This window comes from Eschrichtius robustus, chromosome 18 (assembly GCF_028021215.1).
Source record: "Eschrichtius robustus isolate mEscRob2 chromosome 18, mEscRob2.pri, whole genome shotgun sequence".
In the NCBI taxonomy this organism is placed as follows: domain Eukaryota; kingdom Metazoa; phylum Chordata; class Mammalia; order Artiodactyla; family Eschrichtiidae; genus Eschrichtius; species Eschrichtius robustus.
The window spans coordinates 71,976,802-72,002,819 of NC_090841.1; the positions used below are offsets into that span (position 1 = coordinate 71,976,802).

At 41.2% G+C, this 26,018-nt stretch overlaps 1 protein-coding gene across 6 annotated transcripts in view; it reads right to left on the reverse strand.

Annotated features, from left to right (window-relative positions):
* NALCN (sodium leak channel, non-selective) overlaps positions 1-26,018 on the reverse strand; it is a 279,498-nt gene that overhangs the window by 29,331 nt on the left and 224,149 nt on the right. For all 6 annotated transcript variants that reach the window (XR_011070942.1, XM_068526400.1, XM_068526403.1 and 3 more), the window contains 10 exons: positions 19,910-20,011; positions 19,427-19,496; positions 15,933-16,024; positions 15,723-15,845; positions 13,671-13,727; positions 13,312-13,432; positions 13,085-13,216; positions 11,962-12,129; positions 9,711-9,815; positions 6,406-6,512 (listed from right to left, as the gene is read on the reverse strand). Coding sequence is in view for 5 of the 6 variants with exons in the window: in XM_068526400.1 (XP_068382501.1) it covers positions 6,406-6,512; positions 9,711-9,815; positions 11,962-12,129; positions 13,085-13,216; positions 13,312-13,432; positions 13,671-13,727; positions 15,723-15,845; positions 15,933-16,024; positions 19,427-19,496; positions 19,910-20,011 (1,077 nt within the window). In the remaining variant the exon portion in view is untranslated. The remainder of the gene's footprint in view (positions 1-6,405; positions 6,513-9,710; positions 9,816-11,961; positions 12,130-13,084; positions 13,217-13,311; positions 13,433-13,670; positions 13,728-15,722; positions 15,846-15,932; positions 16,025-19,426; positions 19,497-19,909; positions 20,012-26,018) is intronic.

Consider the following 26,018-nt stretch of genomic DNA (forward strand, 5'->3'; position numbering starts at 1 on the left):
TAGTATTTTTCTACCACCTTTTATGGTTTTCAACACTAGAGACTATCATGAGATATACTTTTATAAGTTTTCTTTTTTTAATACTAAATATGTGGGAATCTAATAAGAAAACATAAAACTGAGACTGACTTGTTTTTAAAGGTTTAAAGCTGATTGGTAGAAATGTTTTCTATATAGTAAAAAAGCCCCACTCAGGAATTAATATTTAGGGATTCTGATTTATATTTTTTAAGTATGAAAGACAAGCATATTCTCTTGGATTTTTCCAACCTTTCCTTCTGGGGGTTTCAATTAAATTTAATATATTTTACAGCAGACAGAATCTGTTAAGGATGCTACAGATGCCACAATTTTCTTGAGTAAGGATTTTTTTTTTTAAACCAAGTGAGTCAGCTCTCAGATCTGATGTTGAACTTTCTTACCCATCCACTTTCTTTATGTAAAAGTGCTTTTTTTAGCTGAATTTGCAGCAACCCAAACTATTCTCATGTTCCACATCCTTTAGAAGTTAGAATATGTTAAAATACACTTTCAGGCTAAAGCAAGAAAAGTAAAATGGAGAATCATAGACTTAAATTGCTGGAAGAATATACCACAATAAAAGTCTCAGTTTTAATCATATTGGATATGTTTACGCTTTGTTTATGATACTAAAATTGGAAAGTTTGAAACTTTACCAATAACTACAGAGGACTTCAACAAATCCCAAACACAATCCATTATTGTCATTTTTCCTGTTGGCCTCCCTTGATCTGGAAGGCTATTTAAATACTATCTTTTCTGGTTAATTTTTAAAAGATTACAATCTTGTCTATCCAATTCAGAAAAATGAAGAATCAGTTCTGACCTCACAATCGGAGTTTTCTACCTCCCAGTGACAAGTGCTCCAGGGACCCCCAGGTCATGATAAGGAGAGCTGCTTCTCCTCTGGGAAGATGGGGGTGCCACGGAGGAGAGGAATCTAGCCTCTGCCCTGGAATGTGGAAATGCAGGGGATGACATGGTCCAAGATGGTACCCTGTATCTTACACAGCTCTGCCATCTAAAGAAATCAGAAACTAGTACTTTCTGGAAGGCAGACTGCTTTTTGCCTCGCGCTTTGGTAATAGCAACTTGAGTTTCCACAGCCTGCAACAATCTTACCTCTGCCTCGCCCCTCACTCTCACCTGCCTGTGGCTCCTCCCCCTTTCACCTGCCTAATTCCTATTCACCCTTCAAGAGTTAACTGGGTGTCTTCTCCTCTAGGTCCTTCTCCCTGGTCCAGTCATCGTTTGGATTAGGAGCCTCTCTCCTGCGTGTACCACTGAACCCTTCGCCTCTCCGTACCCTAGAATCAGAGGCTGATACATCACGGAGCGAAAGAAACTTAAAGGTAAGCCTCAGGGCCCCTCCCTGACCCAGGTCCCTTCCAAGACTCAGGAAGGGGCCCAGGAGTGAGTTCACATAGTCATATGTTTCTGTTAAACTTAAAAAAGCAAAGTAGTTTTATATTCTTTTTCTTAGAGAGTGTACCCAAATTGTTTGAGCCTTAGAATCGACAAAAAAAATCTGATCTCTTTCTGCCTCGAATGTATCACAGTGTAATTTGAAATTACCTAGAGGTAAGCTTCTGGTGAACTTCAAGTGAGTCTAGGGGCTTATTTATGTAGCATTAAAACTTCAGCATATTGTATTAAATTATTTTAAATTTTATTTTCTCTTCTTCATTGGACTTCTAGCTCTTAGGGGTCAGAGGCCATAGCTTGTTCGCAGTGACAGCATAATTCCTGGCGAACAGTAAACACTTAGTAAATATATTTATTGTAAAACTGAATGCTTTGTTGATTTCTCTCCCATGCATTTCCTTTTCCTAAATCCCAGACCTCTGCTTAAGACAAAACACAATATTTATAATATATGATATGTTTAATCCTTTTTACCAAGGTAATTTTTATCTCATCAAGTCTGAGTGATTCGGAAGAAAATGAATGTATTCATCTGAAGAGAGAATGCAGAAGCCAGATTGTCTCCTGAATTAGCTAGTGCATATTTATGTCCTAATTATAATTATCAGAGCATTCCTCTAGGCTAATTCCCAGATATAAGTTATTTTCTTAATCATAAATTAGCCAATATAAAATTACAAAATTTTCAGCTGCTAACTCTTGACAAGATTATTAGAGAAACAAAATGTGAAAATTATCATGGTTACAGTTGACATTTATTTGATGAAAGATTTATATTTCACTAAAACTAACCCAAGTCACAATATTCTGAACAAATGGGAAAAGCTATTGTGATAACGTTCAAGTGATGTCCCTCTGTTTGCTTATGCTCTTAAAATGTCATTGAACTTGAAGTCCTTAATAATAGCTTACATAAAACATTACATTTCAATTAGCTGATTTTAAAATCTTAGAGAGCTGGTTTTATGGAACACGTGGAACGTCATAGGGTACAACCGGAAACAGCTTACTCTCCTCCTAATGCTGCCTTCCAGTGCATTCTACTCCCTTCCTGACACCTTGGGGAGAGCCCAGAGCTTTTCGGTATATAGTCAGCCTCATTCTAAAATGCCCACTCCATTCAAACCTGTACCAGGATCCCACCCTCAGCAGCTCAAGCCTGACCCGTGGTCTGAGGAGGGAAAAAGAGTGTCAGCCACTCTGGCCCACTCCTCCTCTTGGTGACTGCCTGGGTCTTACGAGAAGGGGTGGGTGCAGCTGGGGTTCGAGACATCACATCTTGCGTGTCTGACTCTGCTGGACTGTGGCCATTGGTGCTCTCCTCACAGCAGCCGTTGTTCTTTCACGGAACTCATTTTGGTGTTCCCAAGAAACACTCCATGTTTGAACAGTGTTTCTAGCTTCTGTGAACTTGGCACTTGAGCATCTGTCCCACATACAGGCGCTGGACGCACTTTGTTCTGGACACCCGATAAGATGCCTGAGTCACCCTTCCTGGCCTCGTGCCTCCCTCGTTCTCCTCCCCACCTCGACATGAGCCCTTTTCAGGGTGTGCTTTTCAAATACAAACCAACCAACCCAGAGTTCACCGCCCGCCCCCACCCCCCAACCAATCACCTCCTCTATCAGGCTTTCACACTCTGGGCCACCATCCACCTGCCCTAATCACCCCAGTGCCAGGCACCAGACCACAATGGATGGCCTCTATGCTCTAGAGCCCATTAAAATTATTCAAACTAGCCATCCCTAAGCCTGCTTGCCCTGCCTCACCCGTTCCTTCCCAGGGAAACCACAATAGAGGCTCTTGGCCCCAGCTCTCCCCACCTCTCCGCCTGCTGATTCACCCTGCTGCTTCCCCAGGTGGTTCCCCGTGCAGTGGCATGCCCCCTCCTCTTGGGAATGATGAGTAACAAACTATCTTTTCAGTGGTAATCCTCTTGATCTGTTGGCTTTACTGTACCTCACATTCCCTATGGCTACACTCCCCAGCATGAGGATGCCACAGTGTTACTTCCTGCCGTGAGCGTAGCCCCTAGGTGATTCTCAGCTCCTCCTCCCGGAAACGTTCCCACAGCTTCTTCCCATAGGGGCACCCTGCCCCCAGCACACAGCCCTTGGCAGCAGGGTTCCAACAAGAAGGCTCAGGTCAGGTGGCCCTTGGCAGGGATGACGTGGCCCTCCAGAAACAGCAGATCACCCCGTCTTCCCAGATGGTGAGGAGCAGCTTGCCCACAAGAGCCTCTCTTCTTGCCTTGCCAAACTCTGGTATCAACTGGTCCTTCCAGGGGTCCTCATATGAATGGGAGAAGCACCGTCCACCTTTCCCCACAGTGAAGGGGGCGTGATGCCATAGCACTCTCTGCTCTTGACTTCATTCACTACCATGATGTTATCTTTGAATGCAGTGTTTTCTTTTACAGGAGCTCGGTGACGGATGATGTTTGAGTAAGTTCTGATGGGATTGGTTTAGTTGGCCTCTTTAGAATGTCAAGGTACTTTAAACTCCCCTTGACCTCAACTTTGAGACTTTAGACAAAATTCCAAAAAATTTTGGAAAAAAAAAATTGATGTCCTGATATAAGTAAATTATTTACAGTATAATAATGAGTTTTAATCTCACAACAAAATAAACATTTTATGCTTCTTTAATTTTTTATTGTAACGTAAATTAGACTGCTTTTCTAGTTAACACTGGGATAAAGATATTCCCATGTGTTATATACTTCTCTACCCATGCTCAAGCCTCACATCCAAAATTAATCTTTTTTCCATAGTTCTTTGGTATTAAAAGGAAACCAATATAAATTGTATTGAATTGTTTATGAAAGTGAATTTCATATTAGAGAAATGCCAAAGCAGGTAACAACGAGTCCTAAGGGTACAACTGGGTGAAATGCTATTCCTTTTAAAGAGTTTTGACATTTAGTAGAGAACATCAATTGTGACAAAAGCAGAGCAGTTTCTGTGGTTCATTCATAATTCTAAGAGGTAAAAAATGAAATAAAAAGAAAACAGATAACGATTTAAAAGGACAAATGAAGTTGATGGAACACTGTGCATCAGTGAAGCAGATTGAGAGATTCCATTCATAGTCATTAGGGAAATGGTTGAGAAAGAAGGTACCAGGTACTTCTGGCTTTGATGTAAATGCTTTGAAAACTTATTTAAAAAAATTGTTTTTAAAGAGGCAGTTAGATAAAATCAATTGTGTTACTACTGATTATTCCCTTCCAGGGTTTCAATAACAAAATCCTTCAATGTAAATGGGTTTTAAAATTGAAATAAGTTTTATGATTTAGGCTTCTCTACAACTGTTATGAGGACATCAGATCATCCTTAAAGATATAAAGTCAGTATGAGTTTAGTTTTAATTTGATTAAAATTGTTAAAATTTTTAAAAATTGGTTTAAAAGTTGAATTAAAATTTGATTAAAAATTGATAGAAAATACTTTTTCTTTTAAGCCTCACTAATCTTTATTCTAAAAAATTTTTATTTATTTTTATTGAAGTATAGTTGATTTACAACGTTGTGTTAGTTTCAGGTATACAGCGAAGTGCTTCAGCTATATATATATATATATATATATACACATATATATATACACATATATATATGTATATACGTATATATACACACACACATATACATGCTTCAGCTGTATATACATATATATATACACACATATACATACATATGTATATGTATATATATAAAAATTCTTATATATATATATATAAAAATTATATATATATAAATTCTTTTTCAGATTCTTTTCCATTATGGTTTATTACAGGATATTGAATGTAGTTCCCTGTGCTATACAGTAGGATTTTATTTTTTATCTATTTTATATGTAGTAGTTTGTATCTGCTAATCCCATACTCCTAATTTATCCCCCCCCCCATCCCCTTTCCCCTTTGGTAACCATAAGTTTGTTTTCTATATCTGTGAGCCTTTTTCTGTTTTTTAAATAAGTTCGTTTGTATCAATTTTTTTTTAGATTCCACATATAAGCAATATATGATACTTGTCTTTGTCTGACTTACTTCACTTAGTATGATAATCTCTAGGTCCATTCATGTTGCTGCAAATGGCATTATTTCACTCTTTCTTTATAAGCCTCACTAATTTTTAAAGACATGTGAGTCCAGATACATACTTTAAAGTATTAGAAAAATACTGCAGTGATATTTCATTAGTTTCATGAAGCAACCCTGGGACTCAGTGTACCACTTCCTCTCTTATTTTATTTCTTTTATTTTTGCATCCTATTGTAATTCAGTGCTTTGCCTTGCATTACTTAAAATTATTTTAAGTAATTCTAGCAGAACTACTTTTAGTTTCATGCCATATTACACTGCTTTAAAACCTTATACTATATATACTTATATAGAACATGGATGGACCATGAAGGCCCATTATGCTAAGTGAATGAGTCAGACAGAGAAAGACGAATACTGTATAATCTCACTTGTGTGTGTAATCTAAAAAAACAAAACAAAACAAAAACAAAAGCAAAACTCCCCCGACTAAACTCATAGAAAAAGAGATCAGATTTGTGTTTACCAGAGGTGGGGGGAGGAGAGGAAGTGGAGGAAGGTGGTCAAAGGTACAAACTTCCAGTTATAAGACAAATAAATACTAGGGATGTAATGTACAACATAGGGACTATAGTTAACACTGCTGTGTGATACACAGAAAAGGTGTTAAGAGAATAGAATTCTCATCACGAGGAGAATTTTTTTTCTTTTCTTTCAACTGGATCTATATGAGGTGCTAGCTGTTAACTAAACCTATTGTGATAATCATTTTTACAATATATGTAAATTGAACCATCATGCTGTTTGCCTTAAACGTATACAGTGATGTATGGCAATTATTTCTCAGTAAAACTGGGGAAAAACCCCTTATACTGACAAATATAGCATTCTTCAGGATATTTTTCTGATATGCTTACCAAACACGGGGCACCCAAAATCCAGGTTTTTTCTCTCCAGGCCTTAATTTTAAATTTAAGTTCTTGGACACACTTACATTGATTCTGAATATTCCATTACAATCTTCCTAAAACAGGAAAAAAAATAAAAATAAAAGGAAGAGGAAAAGAACCTGGTCAGATAATGAAGTCAGAAAAGATAAAAGATAAGAAACATTTTTTACATAGAACGACAGAGGTCTTTTATATAACAGCAGAGATGTGCTTAGCTACTCAGCAAAGAGTAACAAAGACTTCAGAGATAAACAGGTGAAAGTTGATGCTGAAAATGTTAGTAAGTGGGCAAAGGATATGAACTGATATTCCTCCAAGGGAGAGACACAAATAGCCAATGAGCACATGAAAAGATGCTCAGCATCATTAGTCATCAGGGAAATGCAAATCAAAACCACAATGCGATACCATTTCCCACTCACTAAGAAGGCTCTGATCAAGAAGTCAAATAGCAAGCTTTGACGAGCACGTGCAGAAATCTTAATCCTCATACTAGAATCCTCATACACTGCTGGTGGGAATGGAAAATGGTGCAGCCACTTTGGAAAATAGTGTGGCAGGTCCTTAAATAATTAAAGAATTACCACAGGACGCAGTGATTCTTCTCCTAGGTATCTACCCAAGAGAAATGAAACATATATTCACATGGAAATTTGTACATGAATGTTTATATCATTATTATTATAAATAGCATTATTTACAATAGCTCAAAGGTGGAAACAATTCAAATGTCCATCAATCAACAAATACACAAACAAAATGTGGTCTATCCATACTGTGGAATATTATTCAGCCATAAAAATAATGAAATACTGACACATGCTACAACATGGATGAACCTTGAAGATATTATGCTAAGTGAAAAAGCCAGCCATCGAACACCACATATTATATGATTCCAACTGGAGACATGGCACCAACAACTCAAGCTTCATGGCCTTTAAATGTGAGCTGTTTTAGAACTCTAATGGAAAACTGATGAACTCATAAAAGTGCTAACAAAAGATCAAGATGAAAAAAAAAATTAATTACATGGGACTGAGTGAACTGATGAGGATGATTATAATTTTTGTAACTTTCTGTTTGAATAAAAAAAAAAATGTGAGCTGTGTGATCCAAATGTTGGGGTATCTAGTTTCCCCTTTTCCTTGGGTTTGTCTCTTCTTTTATAAAGGTAAACTGAAGTATCCCCTTCATCCACATGACACGCTTGGCTTTGGCCTCTTATGTTAGGACTAGAAAAGAATTCGTCCAAATACAAAGACACGGGCCACTTCTCACTATGCCAATTTTTTTTGCAATTATTCTGCTTGCTCCTGATGGTCTTTTGATGGCTAAGTTTTCTTATGAGCTTCCCACAGAGACCTCATTGTTCTGTGGAAAAGAATAAATGCCTCATGGTATCTGTATGTCTGTCCGTCCACCGTGTGCCCTCCGTCCCCTATACAAGTCATTACTCTTTAGCTCGGGCTGGGTATGAGCAGATAGTGTAAAATCACAAGGCTCTTAGGCCATTATTACTCCCCTGAGTCATCCACTATTCCTACGAAGCTTCATCTTGAAATGTTGTTATTATCTTTCTGGCCTCTATTCAGGGTGGACCTAAAATAACCCTTCTTTCCTTACATAAGCTTGTGGACTAATGCATCAGCTCATTATTACTGCCTTCATTTAGCTCATTTGGTACACCATGACCTTTATAGCATGTTCCTTGCATGTCTTGTCAGGTTTATCAAAATTCCTGGAACCTCTGGGAAGGGGAGTTCAAGGAAGCAGCGAGCTGGGCGATGCCTTGTGAAATAGCGTAAGGTCTGCCCATCCTAAGTTTGTCTCTTCTGCTCTGCCTCTTCCTGAAAAATCTCATTATTAACATGACTGATAATGTATTTTTGACTGGACAAAGATGTTACCTGTATTTTCTAAAAATTTGAGAGCTACTAAGCTTTATAATTAGAAGCCTCAAAATGTAGGAATGTCATAGTAGTATAAAGTTTATATTAGACAGCCATATTTGCTGGAAATATGGGAATAAGTGTTTTAGTTCAGCTCTGGTAGCCCTTTTGGAAACATGCATTTTAATGAGACTTAAGCATTATTTTACCTGGGTAGAAGAGGAAATACTCCTGCTAGTTTATACATCAGCAGAACCGGGTTCACTCCATTAACCTACTTGTAACATCAGGCAGGATTCTAAGAGAATGGGACAGTGGGCGATGCAGCAGAGATTGGCTAATTATTAACCAAACCCCGCCCCCTTTTCTACAAAATACACCACGAAACTACACATCACGGTCTCACTTCAGACTGGTGAGGCCACGCTCTTTCCAGTGGAATGTGGGGTGAAGATAGATGCCTTGCTTCTAGGCTCTGCCTATAGTCCTCTGAGAGAGAGATGGTTTTCTGTTCCTAACTGCCAGCTAAACAGAGAAGACTTTGAAGACAGCAAAGGCTAGGGACACAGGACAGAGGAAGCATGAGCCATTGGGTGGTCATTTGGAGGAGAGCGGCCTGAATTATTCAACATGCAATAAATATATTCATTTCATTACGTTCAGCTACTGACATAATGGGGCTGTTCCAGAAGCTAGCCTCCTCTTATAACACCGGCCAAAGAAAGAGAAAGAAAAGAGTAGAGGGACTTCCCTGGTGGTACAGTGGTTAGGACTTGGCACTTTCACTTCTGGGGCCTGGGTTCAATCCCTGGTTGGGGAACTAAGATCCCACAAGCCATGCAGTGCGGCCAAAAAAAAAAAAAAAGTAGAATCGAAAGTATTCAAGCTTGGTTCAAGCTTGAGTCTTAGTTGTCTTCATGGGGAAGATTCTGGGCAGCTAAGAGCTACTGCAAGGCCCTGACTTCCTAACAGAGGAATGTGGAGTGGATAAGTCGTAAGAAGGGGTGTGGAAGTCAAACTTTGCCTTTTGTATTTTGGGGGAGCTGTTTGCTGATATGAGTCTCAGGTCACAGCAGAGGCAGGATTAAGTTAGGGAAGACCTAAAGGGAAAGTTTTCACATGGAATCTTGGGTGACTATATGGAAGATGTCAACAGTGGCTTGACCTTGGAATAGGAGGGAAGAACAGGACTGTCTGAGATGTGTTTTAATCTTATAAACCTTTCCCAGCCAGAAGAGACACACTGCCTGCTTTAAGCAAAGGGAGTCCATGGGAAGAGTATTCTTAGAGTTCTGTTCTCAAAGCAGCCTCAGCGCATGGCTACCCAGGGATGGTAAACGTTCTTGATTTTCATCCCAAAAGACAGAAAGGATATCTTACCCTTCTAATAATGTTGGGATCATTGCACTTGGCCAGTTTTCCAGCAAAGAGCTGAACTCCAAAGCTTGCAAAAACAAGCATTAATGTCAGCAAAAGAATGGAGACCTGAAAGAAATGGGTGAGACAGCAAATCTCTTGGTAAAAAATTATAAACAGTAGGTTTGGTTTGAGCAGTGATTATGAACAGGACTTTTCAGATAACATCGTATGAAATTCACAGTCTTTGGATGCTACCTTTTAACTTCTCCCCCGCAGGTCATTCAATTAGCCTAGCTGGAATGTTAAAAGAAGGAAATTAACCACAGGTTTTGAATTTTTAGAATAAAAACATATGACTTCCATGTAAGAAAACGGGCCAAAGTGTTTTTGACATGACTTGGACTTTTCTGATTTTGAAATCAACACTTTGCTTTATTTTATTTAATGGAACAAAAGAAAAATGTTGAAATAATTCTCTTTCCCAAATTTTCTCAAAACGGATGCATGTGTGTGTTAGCAGAGCCTACATAAGGGGGATAGTGGCTTTGCTTTCTTGCGAGCTTGAGGGCTCAGGGCGTCTATGTGCCGCACGCAGAGGGTGTGAGATCAGTCTTGAGAAGCAAATCTGGCAATTGGCTGGCGCTCCCTCTGCTGGATGACTACTTTGGTCTCAGCAGAGAAAAGTGGCCAAAATACTGAACAAACCATTGATCTCTACTGGTTGAATAATCTAAACATATCCCTTAAAGATACTAAAATTACACAGAAACATCCTCTGAAGCAAGGCTCAAATAAATCATCTTCTAAATTCCATCAGGGCTCAAAGATGCATACACATTCATTGTCAGGTGCTATTCTGTTTTCCCTCAGTTCCAGCTGTGGGAAAAGCCACAGTGTTATGGCTTTAGTGCAAAAAAAATATGGAATTTTATAAATTTATTTATTTTTATTTATTTATTTTTGGCTGCGTTGGGTCTCTGCTGCTGTGCACGGGCTTTCTCTAGTTGCGGCGAGCGGGGGCTACTCTTCGTTGTGGTGCTTGGGCTTCTCATTGGGGTGGCTTCTCTTGTTGCCGAGCATGGGCTCTAAGCACGCGGGCTTCATTAGTTGTGGCACATGGGCTCAGTAGTTGTAGCTCGCGGGCTCTAGAGTGCAGGCTCAGTAGTTGTGGCGCACGGGCTTAGTTGCTCCGTGCCATGTGGGATCTTCCCGGACCAGGGTTCGAACCCGTGTCCCCTGTGTTGGCAGGCGGATTCTTAACCACTGTGCAACCAGGGAAGTCCCCAAAATATGGAATTTTAAACAGAGCTTTAACAAAGTATTAGCAGGATACTAACACAACATTGTAAATCAACTATACTTCAATAAAATAAAAATTTTAAAAAGTATTCGCAGCTATATGCCTATAGTAACGTAACAGCCTGTCTTTAAAACACCTTAGAATCAACTCCAACTATAGCTGTTTTTTCACTATAGGTGTTTCTAGAAAACAAGATATAAAACTAGCTTAGTAAGTTAATTCATGTTTTCCATGCACAAGCAGAACTCATTAATAATAAAAAGAATCCTGTGATCACTCCTTCGTGGTAAGGCAAAGATTCTTCTTTAACAGACTGGGAGCAAAGAGCCTCTTACTCATTGTTTTGTCTGCAGCCCTGCTCTTAGAAGACCCTAAATCAATATTTGCCCGACTTAAAAGTATATTTTCTCCTCAATCATATTTCTAAATGTTCATTACTGTATATTGAGGTAGGGTATACCTGTATGTTACAGTTTTGAAGAGTTGTTTTATGTTAACACTCCAAAGATCAAAGCCAAATTTTGTTCTATATGAATTTGGGAACATAGAAAATGAGATTACAAGCCTAAATGGGTTAACTCTTAATATCGTTTGTGAATTCGATGGTGTTGACACTTCTTCTTAATTTCCAGATGGGGTAACTAAAACCCAGAGTATAAATTAGGGTCAAGAGTTAGGAATGGAAGTGTCAGAAAATTCTATCTCTTTGGATTCTCCTTCCACTGTACTTTCCAGAAGTCTTCCCTTTAATTTACTAAAAATATTTGTTGAATTACATATACCAATAAGCCAGAAGCATCCATGGGTGAAGTTTTTGAATCTGTGTTGTGTTTTGCTAGTACCTTTACAATCTTCTGGCAATAAACAAAATGGTAGACTTAACCTTGACAAGCGAGACTCACTTTATCCCCTCATTTGCTACATTAAGAGCTAGACTCCGTGAACCAGGAGTAAAGGGTGACTGTAACGTACCAGAAAAATTTCCTTGAAGCCGCTGAAAAGTTCTCGAACAACTTTCCTCATCTGAGGCACCAGCTTGAATATCCGCAGAGGTCGCAGGCAGCGGAGAACAAGTAAGAGCTGAGCTCCCGACTCCGCAGGCACGTTTTGAGGCATCCAACAAAGAAATATCAAGCTCACCTAGAGGGAAAAAATAATCTCTAGAATTTATGCAGTTTATCCTCTACTATCTACATTTTCTGTGAGCCAGCTGGCCACAAGTTTCCTTTAGCAGAGACTCCACGTGTTATGCGGGACGAGCATTCACTGGGTGTACATGCAACTCATCTCTATGGACTTGACCCAGATCTGTGAGCAGCCCCAAAGGAAGTCATCAGGTGTTTGCAGGGGGTTTGAAATAGGGGTGCCCACACCGTGGGCGTGGGTACTCCAGTGCCTCCTGCCCCTTCTTTTAACATATATACCGGAGGCTCCGCAGAAGTCAGCAGGATTGAAATTCCTTTGATCAAGGATACTAAACCTCACGCTGGACTGAATACTCGCTATTTTGTTAATGATCTAAACATGCTACATGTTAACGGTAACAATTCTCCTTGTTGTGTTGGAAAAGACACTGATTTTATGCATTCTTGGACATATAGAAAGAAATTTCTTTGAGTCCCTTCCTATGGTTTCCCCATTTAGTTTAAATAGATAGTTGAATGGTTGCCTTCTCTGGCCTGGTATTTTGTGTGTTGGAATTGGCATACTCTCTCTAGTTTGCTTTTAGTGATAAGCGGCTCATTGATCACTTATATAATGTAGTTGTCTTTTTTTTTTTTTTTTAGTATAGGTGCCCCAAGAATTGTGGTGTGCAAACTAGATTTGCTATCTTAGACCTCATTAATGTATGTCTTATGCATACAGGAATGTGGTTGATGTATTTGAACCATATCCATGAATATTTTTAATGCTTTTTATTTAGATTTTACATGCATGACCTTTATTTGCCTATACTAAACTACTGCTCTACTTAGGAACTCAGTTAATGGCACCTAAACCTCTGTGACTCACGTATCTCACTCTTGTACCAAGAAATGCAGGAGATTTTACAAAACCATTAAATTTTATATTCAGGAAATAACCGAAGACTTACAAGATATATAAATATGTCCATGACTCCACCAAAGTCCCTGATGACAGCAGTTGGAGTGAAAAATAAGCCATCTGCCATAATCTTCAGATTAAGCTCAATGCTCATGAATATCACAAACACATACTCGGCGATCTGAAACGGGCAGAAGGCAGGTTGGTCACAATGAATGCAAAAATTGCAGGTCAGCGATTCTCTGCTTAGCTGTGAGTTGAGATTCGGCAGAGTACCTGCAAAGTAGGTGCGTGCATGACTCTCCGGAAGGGGGATTCGAACATCATGGAAATGCAGGAGCAAATGGTTACGATAATCATGACCCAGTCCAGGTACGTCACCAATCCCAGCAAATCACTGCCAAAGACCAGACAAAACTGAGAAATGCAAACACTCTAGGAAAAGGTGCTAGAAGTCAGAGACGATGCTTCTGTGATTCTATAAACGTGACTGACATTTTTAAAATGAATCGCCAATCGTCTGTTTCACAGCACAATGTAACAAGAAAATAAAGGGAATTTTTATATTTTTATGCGGCATAAAATAGTACATGGAAACTTCAAATGTGCATGGAAACAGAGTTTGTAATGCTTACTAAAGTTGATGGTACTTTGTATTTTTCACAGCTCCCGTGACCGGATCTGTTTTAGATCTGTAAGAGAGAACAAACATAAAAACTCTGAGACACAGCATGCGTGTTGTAACTCAGCAGCATAGTACATATAAACATCTCATCTACCTAAAATTTCTCTCATACCCTCCACAAAATGTCTGTTATGATATATGTTAACTGTATGTGACTTTGGAAGGCAGAGAACATTAGATGAAAGAAAAATCAGAAGAGTCTGCAATTGATGCTTAGGAAAGCAAAGTTTACATTTTTCAAAATGCCTGACTTTAGAATTCATGACGCCATTCAACAATTTCTGACAAGGATATTACAAAATTAAACTTTGACTTCCATTTAAAAACATTCAAAGTCTTTGCCTTAGCAGTTTGAAGCTGTTCCTCATAATTATTTAATTAAATATCCATAAATTAAATAGAATTCTTCACTCTGTATTTAATTGTGATCGTGTGGAGTAATTTATATAGAATTTCTTGGGGTGGGGATTTATAACTTTTACTTTCAGGAAGCCCATGACCAGTCTTCAAGAATTAGCAATTAGATGTAAACATGGAGACAGCCAATGGGATAATTTCAGATGAAAAACCCAATTTGGGAACTGATCAAATCAACTCTACACTGCCAGCTTCTTCCTGTTGATGCTCTGTGAAAACTCAGGGTTTTAAATCATTATCACTCAGGTGCTTTAAACTGCGAAGGTCTTTCTAGAACAGCAGGAAGAACAGTAGACTGGCAGTCAGAGAGGGCCCTAGCTGGCGTCCTTGAGCAAAGCCCTTACCCTCGGCTGACCTAAATGCCCTCCTCTGTTGGAGAAGGGGGGACACAAATGACGCCAAATGGCTCCTGAGGTCTCCTCCAGCCCTGAGGGGTTAGGAGAATGTATTAGTTTCCTGGGGCTGCTGTAACAAAGTACTGCAGGCTGAGGGGCTTAAATAACAGAAACTTATTTTCTCCCAGTTCTGGAGGTGGACGTGTGAGTTGAAGGTGGCAGTAGGGTTGGTGCCTCCTGAGGCTGTGAGGGAAGGATCTGCTCCAGGCCTCTCTCCTTGGTTTGTAGACGGCCGTCTTCACATTGCCCCTCATTATAGCAGTCTGTGTCCAAGTTTCCTCGTCTTACAAGGACACCAGTCATATAGGATTAGGGCCCACCTGAATGACCTCATTTTAATTTAATTACCTCTTTAAAGTCCTTATCTCCAAGTAAGGTCACATTCTAAGGGGCTGGGATTAGGGCTTCAACATCTGAATTTCTCTGGATGAGGGGGGCACAATTCAGCCCATAACATACAGTAATGCTCATACATATGCTACTAATGATAGTATCAGGGAAGGTACAACTACTGAATGGAACGTTTTCACACTTTCTCCAGACTTGTAATGTCTTCTGGATATTTACTCAGAGTTATGCATGACGAGAAGCCCACTCCCTCCACTGGTTGCCTGCTAAACCTGGCTTGGCTTGTCCCAAACGCAGCATCCCCTGGGCTGATCACCCTCACAGCCTCTCACACATTTCTTCCACGTGGGGAGGGACAGGGACACTGGCCAGTGGGTTTTCTTCTCATAAGAGTTGGTAACAGAAGCACTAGTCAACTTGATTTCTATTTTGCACTATTCTAGAATTAAGGTATTTTGACCACAAAGAAACAACAAGTCTAAAAGAAGATGTGGGCAGTGACCTCAGCTCTGTCCTTCCGTCTCCCCTTGGTTAACTGTCTCCAAAATAAAATATGGAGTTAACAACTCTGCTATAAACGTCTTGGGCGCCTGTGGAACTGAACAAATAAGAATGGCTGTGAAGTGCTTCATAAACGTGTGTTTTCTATAAATGTGAGCTACTTGCAACCTTTGTTTCCCACCTGGTCGGCCGCTCAGCCAAGAGGAGCAGCATGGTCAATTAGCCCACGGGTTATTTGGTGACCCCATTAGGACCACACGATCCTTCTTCCTCGGATGACAACTCCCCCTGCTGTTTGCATGACTCAGGGCCAAACCCTTGGCTGCAGTGGAGTCACTTACGCGTTGAATCGAGCTCGGACCACCACTCGGCAGAAGTTTCTGAACCTGTGCTCCCGACCCACGATGAACAGGGGCTTATCGAAGTACGGGTGGTTCTCCCTCAGCTCCTCTTCCTGCACTTTCCTGGACCAGGAAAATCACGGGAGAGTTAGGCTAAGGGCACGTCTGCCTTCCCCGAACGAGAGCCTCAAAACACCACCCCGCCCGTACCTTTTCATTTCTGCTTGCTCCTTTTTCTCCTGGATCATCTTTATTTCACTGTCTTCTCTTTGTGCATTTCTATATCTCACTGTATTGGAGTGCTAGAAATAAAATGAAAGGGGACACATCAACGTGGGAGATTTTTCTGACAGTCCTCCTCCGAAGATGACCATTTAAAAAAAAGGAAATAAATATCTTTCTAAATATTTGAATGGCCACAGTCATCTTAGCAAGGACATTTTTTTTTTTCCTCAAAAGGGTATTTTTTTTTCCAGTGAAAACATTTATTGAGACCCTATTATGTGGTATGCCCTGTTGTAGTGCTGTGGATATGGCAAAAGGGGAAAAAATGACAAAATCCCTGCTCTTGCAGGGCTAATGTTCTCATCAGGGGAGACAGATTAAAAATGAAATCAAAATAAATAAGAACGTTAGAAGAGGTTTAGTGCTCTGGTTAAAAACAGAGGGGGATAGAGCAGCGGTCCTCAAACTTTTTGGCACCAGGGACCGGTTTCGTGGAAGACAGTTTTCCCACAGACCCGGGGGATGCTTCAGGCGGTAACACAAGCGATGGGGAGAGATGGGGAGCGATGGGGAGAGACGGGGAGCGGCACATGAAGCTTCGCTCGCTTGCCCGCCGCTCACCTCCTGCTGGGCGACAGGCCGAGGACGGGTGTTGCGGACCCCCGGGATACAGGACAGAGAGCACGAGGTCATAGCAGGCCTCGTTAAGGAGCTGTTCTCTGAGCAAAGACTAGGAGGATGCAGGTCACTGGACATTTGGAGAAATGTGTGCTTCCGGGGAGGGGCGGGTCTGTGTGTTCACAGGTGGAACAGCCAGGACGCAGGGTGGGTGAGGACAGGACAGAGAACAGCAAGAGCTGAGGCCAGCACGATGGCGGAAGGTGGATCATTGGGATCTTGACTCTGGTTTCTACTCCATAGAACAGGAGTCCCCAACCCCCAGGCCACAGAACTGGTACCGGTCTGGGGCCTGTTAGGAACCGGGCTGCACAGCAGGAGGTGAGAGGCGGGAAGGGAGCAAAACTTCATCTGCCGCTCCCCATTGCTCCCCATGGCTCCCCACGGCTCCCCAATGCTCCCCATGGCTCCCCACCACTCCCCATCGCTCCCCATCACTCCCCACGGCTCCCCATGGCTCCCCATCGCTCCCCAATGCTCCCCATCACCCACATCACCGCCTGAAGCATCCCCCCCAACCCCCACCCCCAGTCCGTGGAAAAATTGTCTTGCATGAAACCCATCCCTGGTGCCAGAAAGGTTGGGGACCGCTACGGTAGAAGATGGAGAACCATTGTTCAACTAACTGGATTGATTTTATAGAAAAGCATTCCTTGGATGTAATGATCTGTACCTTCTATCATTCGGAATAAGTGACAAAGATAAAGCTCCCTATTTTAAATGGCTTCTATTCTGGAGGAAAAGACACTAGGAGAGATCTCTTATGAAATTAGCAGAACCCTGTGACCTTTTGCTATGGAGAAGACGGGGTATGGATTTTTGTTATATGTCTATGTAGAAAACACAATAAAAAGTCTTTGAAGAAGAATTAAGCCTCTGGAATGGAGACTATTCAAATGGGGCCTTTTGTTGTGTATTTTTAAACACACATTTTCAAAGCCATGTTCTAATTTGATGCTTAAGTAGACCACACATTTCTGTTGAATCTCACTGAAGGAAAGCTCTTTGAACTAGTGTTGCCTCTGAATTTTCATCTAGAAATTGTCTCCATGCAATATGCCTGACCCCCAAATCATAAGTACGCAGGCCATGTGTTGGCTCTGATCACAATTCCACATTGACAGTATGGTAGATTACATCAGACAGAGCTCTGGCTTAACAGCCATGGTGCTAACAGATGTTTGTGCCAATTAGAACCACACATATTGTTAATGGTGATATCAGGGGTCCTCATCACCAACTTCCTCCATCCTCAGTTTCGCCTGAAACACTTAATGAGGAGAGGGTACTCTGACTAAGCAGTTTCTGCAGATTGAAAGCAGATGGACTGTGCCGAAAACTCCAGAAACTCTTCAGGAATAAGAGGCAAAGTGGTGAAAAAGACAAAAACAAAAAACCCTAAGCCTTGCTAACTTTCTCTTTCTTTCTCAAATGTCCTCCTTGGCTCTGAACATTCAAGACTCTGCTTTCTTAGCCAAGTTATCCAGACTCAACACCTGTATCTTAATCAGGGCTTCACTAATGATAAGTATTTAGTATGTCCTTTCCAACTGTCTCATGGTAATCTCGGTGTGATCTCACTGCTGGCGAGTCTAGCCCATAGGTTAGACTTTTGCCTCCTCTGGTTTCCCTGGGATTTCACATGGTTCGTTCCTTCACTTTTTTTGGGTCTCTGGGCTAATTCAGAGGTGTCACCCTCCTTTCTAATGTTCCCTGCCCCCAAATCTCCACCTTTGATTTCTTTTATTTTTATTTTTATTGGAGTATGGTTGATTTACAATGTTGTGTTAGTTTCAGACGTACAGCAAAGTGAATCAGTTATACATATACATATATCCATTCTTTTTTTTTAAGATTCCTTTCCCATATAGGCCATTAGAGTATTGAGCAGAGTTCCCTGTGTTATACATTAGGTCCTTGTTGGTTATCTATTTTATATATAGTAGTGTGTACATGTCAATCCCAATCTCCTAATTTATCCCTCCCCCACCTTATCCCCCAGTAACCATAAGTTTGTTTTCTACATCCGTGACTCTACTTACCACCTTTGATTTCTTTACACTATTTGATTTTTCTTTGTAGTACAGAGCAAACCTGCCACAGCAATGAAGAGATGATGGAAGCTAAATAAAAATCACACCCAGAAAGGATTATATTGATATATTTGTTTGCTTGCTTATTGTTGGTCTCTTTTACTAGAGTGTAAGCTCCTACAGGGCAGGGATTTTGTCTTGTTTCCCTGCTACTTCTCATCCCTTAGAACAGGACCTGGCACTTCATAAGTAGTTGATAAATATTTTATTGTGTCAGTTAATGAATAAATGAATGACCTAGAGTTGAAAAGCAAAGAAATTCCTGGGAAATCTTGTGCAGTCTTTGACAGAAAAATTCCTCTAGAAATAAAATTTTATTTCGTAGTATGTTAACTCTGAAATGATAGACACTGGACCTGTATTTGGAGATTAGTAAATATTTAAAGTTACGGATGTGATTCATTGCCATAAAATGCTTTAAATGTCTTTAATTTCAGTCAAATGCGTCTGATATTTCACTTTCGTGTTACTATCTAAATGAAGATATGTGCTTTGTAGGGTGTCCAGATTTTTCTACAGTTTATGGTCACTTTTCCATACCTGGCCATTTAGTTTGCTTCCTGGGTTTCCTGATTCCTTCTGGTATGAAGTGTTAAGCAGATGTGACAATGTGACAGAAGAACCCAGGTGCTGGAATTGTCTAAGCAACCATTTAAATACGTTTTCACAATCACACTTCCAAAATCCAAAGCGTTGCTTAGAACTTACATCTTGAGTCAGAGTTTCAAGAGATTTCCCCCTGCTGATCCTCTGGCTGTTTGATCCATGTCTTAGTGACCTAAAACAATCACAACCAACTGATCAATACACCTCGAGACCAAATTTGGACTTTTAAGCAATGACCATCATAAAAATGAAATAAAATAACTCCTGATAGCATCACAAATGCTTAATATTTCTTTTTATAGCAAAAGTTTTAGTCTATCCACCTGCCTTTGATCTCATCTAACAAAATTCAGAATTTTTCCTTCTGATCTTAAAAGTGAAAATTTGGCTATCACCAAGGGAAGGGTTTTTGAAAGATGTTTTGATTCTTTGAATCTGATTGTGAGTTTTATTACTGTTGCCATCAGCAAACAGAACTCAGCTCTTCACCCGTGCCTGCCTCCTGACCAGGGCTGGGGTCAGTGATGCTTCCTGTAAAACTCCTTTCCTTCGTTTCTCTGCAGCCTTGTCTTCCGGTGTATTTACCTGCGCTCTTGGCGGATGTGGTGCTGCACACTGAGAATTGACCTTTCCTTTGCCGGCTGCCCCTCAAATGATCCGCTCAGCATGCGCTGTCGAGTGCAAGCTCTAGAAAAAAAAGGAGCCGCAGATAAATGCCTGATTTGTACACTTGGGATGAATAATGCATAACTGCTCATTATTCTTCTTATGCTTAAGGAAACACCAATGATAAGACAAAGTACAGCAAATGACACATCGCCAATAATGTAAATGAGCTTTAGGTTCTGTGTCAATCACACCTTCAAAACAGAACGGTCATAGCCACAAAAAGGTGCTGGAAAATAAATAGAAAACAATCCCCTCCCCATGTGTCCCCATTCCATCCCCACCCCCCCACCCCAAACAGAAGAGCCCCTACCGGGATTCTGTAAGCAGTAGGGCCAGCCTAACCACACGTACCCATGATGCTGGTTTTCAATTTAGACAGGGAGGTTTCTAATAAAAGCCCTTGGGGAAGGATTTGTCCACCTAGGCTCCCGGGCTGATGGAATATATGTTCCAAGGAGATTTTGCAGAACGCTAGGAAAGGGGAAAGTTAGAGGCAAAAAGCTAATAGAAAAGACAAGTAATTAAAGCTGGAATGAATACCTAGAGAAACGTCAGCTGAAAGCCTGTGGCTTACAGGTAACCAGTTGCCACTTTCTTTGTAGTCACAAAGCTCTGAAGACTTTTTAAAACATGTTAGCTTTAAACCGTTAACCAGGCTTGTGTTAATTTCAGATTTGTTAATGAGTGAAGACAACTGGGTGACTCAACACCTGTGGTGTGAATGATTTGGAGAGAAAACAACATTTCTTCTCCAGGAAGCTCTCTCCAACTGGAATTGACAGAAATTCCCCTGATGTAGTAGTCAAGTGGAAGGAAAAGAAATCCGTGGTTAAGAGACCTGTGTTCCAAGGCGACACTGTCACGAACCAGTTGAGGGATCTTTGGGCTCAGTTTCATTACCATAAAGCGAGGAAAAGGCCTTGATCTTGAAGAAAACTCACAGACTTAAAATGCAATGATTTTGTGATATGCAAATTTTATGACACCATATGTGTTCAAACTGGAACCCATGTACTTCTGTCACTGCATTCGTAACACTTTCGTATTTATGGTTCCTAAATTGCATTTCTAGATTGGCTTTGAGTTATATTATTACTGTCTGTCTCAGAGTTAAGATCTTCGAGAAGAAGATCTATGTCTGTTCAGCATACTTAAAACAGCATCTCTTATGATATCGTGTGTATTTTCAAGTACTTAAAAACAGTTTTGATGCCAGTGAAGATAATTATGACGAATACCTATGAGAAATCATACACATGCAACAAATGTAAATGCATTACAGGAAATAATGCCCCCAAATCACTCTTCTTAGTTTAATGAGCAACATGGACCATTTTGAGATAAAATCCAAGTCAAAATTTTGTTGAACAACAAGGATTTATGGCAGTGATATATAGAGACTGTGCTATTTCTGGGACTGGAATGGGGTCGAAGAGGAAAATGCATTTGTAAGTTCAGCTGAGTTGACCAAGGTATAGGATGATCTCATATTATGTACATTATGAATTATTTTGGGGACAAAGTTCTGAAAATCATGAAGGCATTCTGAAAAAAATCTATTTGGAGAACAGTGCTATTCTGGCATAGATATGCAGAGCCTTGCCACTTGTGTAAGCAGTCAAGACTTAACCTTCAATTTTATATATGGTAGTTTGTATCTGCTAATCCCAAACTCCTAATTTATCCCTGTATAGCAGGTACAAAATACTATATATAAAATAGATAAACAACAAGTCCTACTGTATAGCACAGGGAACTATATTCATTATCTTGTAACTATTGTATAAACTATTGTATAATGGAAAAGAATCTGAAAAAGATTCAGATATATATGTATATATGTAATATGAATCACTGTGCTGTACACCAGAAACTAACACATTTTGAATCAACTGTACTTCAATATTTAAAAAAAGACCTTGACTTTTAACCACTTAGTAACTTTTACTTTTTGTCACAAGACTTCCCTAAAGTAGATGAGACCTATAGGTCTTAAATACAAAACACATACAACTTGATTATAAAATACCCATTTGAGTTGGGGGTCCCTGCTATGCTTGAAGTATATAGAATGTAACTGGCTTTAAGCTGCCTGTGATTTAAAAAGAAAAAAAACTGCTGGTGTCTGCCTGAAAGCCCAGTCTGAGGATGCCTGGGCATCCTTGCTGGAGAAGAGTCGGGACCACACCTGAGACCCCCTCCTCTGACTGAACAAGACAAGCAGGTCTCCATGGAGACAAACCCTTATTGGAAGTCTCCCTACCCCCACCCTATGACACCTCCTCTTCCATCTCCTCCACCAATAGCGTGGCTGAAGTTGGGGTGAGAAAGCAACCCCTCTTGTCCTCTTTGCTTCAAGATCAGCTCTCTCTTTTCTGTTGGGTCTAGAGAATTCAGAAAATAATTCTCAAATGGGCTGGAGTTTCAGCCACACACGTGACATGAATGTTTGCAGTCCACATGTGAGTCTTCAGGTTCTCTGTGATTCACTCATCTGGGGCGGGGTTGATGGGGGCTGGCTTTTTAGCTCTATCCTACAATCAGAAAACCCGTGCTTAATCACACTAAGACAGCCACTTAAATGTAACATATAGAACCATTTGCCTTACTATCCTTTTCCTACCACTTCCTTCTACGTTCTAAGCACTGTTTGCTGGAACAATTTCAAACTAGATACTGATGGGAAAAAAAGAAGAAAATGCTCACTAACCCTGGGCCAGTTAGAACATGTTACAGGTGACTTCACAGCATCAGCCTCGGTGGTTTCCATTTCCTGCCAGAATCTTCTTGTTCTCTGAGCAGAGGCTGCCGACTCACCTCCTCCTTCCCTGGGGTAACAAGGTGCCCTGCGATCTGAGCAGGGGGAAATCAGGCAGGTGGGGCCCTCTCGCCGGGGTGTTAATGGTCCCCTTTGGAGCCTCAGGCTCAATGTGACTCTCTGACCCCCTGTGCCAGACCCACACCCCAGCACCTCACCCCCAGATCTGGTACCAAAACCAAGGCCAACAGGCTCTGTCTTCATTTAGCAGTCAGTCCCCTTGCGGAGTCTCTCCTCAGACCGAATGCTCTGACATCTCGTTCTCTCCTTTGAGGATGTCCAGTGTCTTTCAAACTAGGAAACTCTAAAGGTAATGCTAGGGTTTCTTTGCTGAAAACTGAGGGTCATATTCATAGCAAATTGGGCGAAGGCAATCGTTTTTTGAGGGGGGCACATGAAAGGCAGTTCATGAAAGGCTCTTAAAGGTTTACGCTTCCCCCCTTTTAAGTACAGTGGTAGAATCTTACTAAAATTAAAAGGCAAAATTTTCTTCTAGGCAAGGTATCCATTATAGTTAATAACTAGCTATTTGTCCGTAATAATCTCCCTCCCCCAACAAAAACAGCTAACGGTACAGAAAAAACTTTTCTACAGATACATAAATCCATCTGAAAGAAAACGTATGGGGAAAATCTAATTATATTACACAAGGAGACTAGTTGTCAAAAACGAGTTCCCTATGGATGAAGGAAGAAACTCAGATAAAAGGAGATGGATCTGGGGTAGGAGAGGCCTGGCGGGGGCAAGGGTGTGGGAAAGCAGGTGCACAGTACTTCCACCCTGAGGACACCTGGGCTTTGAAGCAGGTGTAGGAAGGATGCAACGTTAGGAGGTTTCTGCATAGATAAAACAGCTTCATACATAAGCCACTGTCACATTCTTTGATAAATGTAAAATATTTTGTTATTTAAGAAAATAATAAACTTGGGAGAAAAGTCACTTCAATCTGGCACAATCAGATGCTACTAAGAGGCTATATATTCTCTAATGCAATGTGCCAAGGTTCACATGCAAGTATGGTAAAAGCTTGCTTTATTATTTTTAAAAGGAAATACACTTTTATTATACATACAAGCATCAACTGTAACCCAAACTAGGAAGTACCAAATCACGTCTTGACGTGCGTCATATAATTACAAACTTTGATATAAATGGGTTCTGATAAGTAACATCAAGTGAGAAATAAATATTTCACCGATGTGAAAGCGCAGGAGGATTATGTCTGATGTTCCGTGTTCCTGCAGCATGTTATTGACCGAGCTTGTTTAATGCTTGTGGCATTTGGCCATCATTAGTTACCTCCCTTATTAGACTGTACATTTCTCAGGGACCATTTCATCACTCAAACCCATATTCCTAGAAGCGCAGTTCCTGGCACGCGAACGGGCTGACGGATGGACAGAACGGACACGTGAAGGGGGAGATGGGGGTGTACGGAGAGCGAAGTGAGGGGAGCATGGGGGCAGGATTTAGAACTCGCTAGTCTCAGGTTCAAAGTAGCAAAGCCGCAGAGGTTTGCAGGTCTCCACCCAGCAGCACAGAAGCGAACAGAAAGTTCTCCCTCTGTCTGGAGGCCAAATGGAGAAGAGGATTTGAGAAAACATACAGTTTAGAACCACGCACTTCTGGCCTCAGCTTTTCCCAGCTGTGGGACCTCAGGCAAGTGACATGCCTTCTCTGAGCCTCCGTGCCCCACGTGTAAGATGTGGTGACAATAATACCTTTGCTACTGACTTCATAGGGAGTGGGAGGAATCAAGCAGGATTATGAATGTGCAAGCGCTTTGGAAACATAAACGCTCGATTTAAATTTTAGTTGCTATAATTGACTTTTCTTGTCCAGTGTCACGGTTAATGTTACAACATTCCATAGAGGGTGGAGGACAGAACAGCAAGTTTGACACAGATCTGTGTTGGAAAGGAAGTCTTCTCTGTTCTGACAGATCAGCAGTGATGTACACTCTGGACCAGAGCCACAGCCTCTCAAGCGGTCTCCGCAAACGTATTATTATCCCAAGCAAAGTGATTTCTGAAGTGACCATCCACGGTGTGATTGCGGCGGGTGCTTCTCAGATGGCCCCCGATGACCCCACCTCCTGGTTTCCATGCCCGTGTGCAGCCCCTTAGTGTGGGCGGGACTTGGAGACTTGCTTTAAACAAACATAAGGCAGAAGAGATGGAAGAGGTCACCAGACACTGTGCTTTCGTCTTCCTCAGTCTCTCGCTTGCTCTGGGGACGAAGGCTGCCTTGTTGGGAGCTGCGCTATGGAGAGACCCCCTTCCTAAAGGGGTGAGGGTGCCCTCCCCTGAACAGCCCTTGAGGAAGTGAAGCATTCATCCGACAGCCTAGGAGGCACACCAGCTCATCCATAACCATGCAAGCGAGCTGGGCAGGGCGTTGTGCCCATTCCCATCAAAATGCCTGCAGCTTTGTGAAAGACCCAGAGCCAGAGACCCCACTACGCCAGGCCCAGCTTCCTGACTCAAACTGTGAGGTTATCCACGTGCTGTGTAAATCACTGAGTTGTGGAGTATTTGCAACACAGAAATAGGTGACGAATACAGCTATCATCACTGCCTTAAAATCTTCAGCATCCTACGGCTCTTCAGAGAAAGACGAAGACCAAAAGCTCAGCTTGACTTGCAAAGTCCTGTAGGGTCCGCTTCCAACCTGCCCTTCCAGCCTCACCTCCACTTCGCTGTCACTGGTCCTGCAGCTCCTCGCCCACGCCATGCTCCAAACAGCTCCACGACACTCTGCTTGGTCACTGATTACTTCACCTTGTACACAGTAGGCGCTCAAGAAACATCTGTTACACGAAGGAACCTTGACATCTTCTGCGAAGATCAAATGTCTTCATTTCTTTTTTGATCCCTTCATGCTCACGAAGCACGGAAATACTCACAAAGCAGAAATATGCCTTCGAAATAGGCTTTCGTGTTTGAAATATGCTTTCGAAAGGGGAAGTTAAATAATCTTAATTTGATCTCAAGTTAGAATACTACACCACTCAAGAAGCAGGCTGCACACCTATAACAGATGAGACCCTGAAACGGTAACAAAAAACCAGACGTTGCTTCTTGCAAGTAGGAAGTTTATAAATCTTTAGCTATATTCTATGAGAGAGCTATTAAGGGAAACTTGCAAGCCAGCATGAAGCTGAGCTGAAATCAATCTCTTAAACAGGAGATTGGATCTGTCACTGGG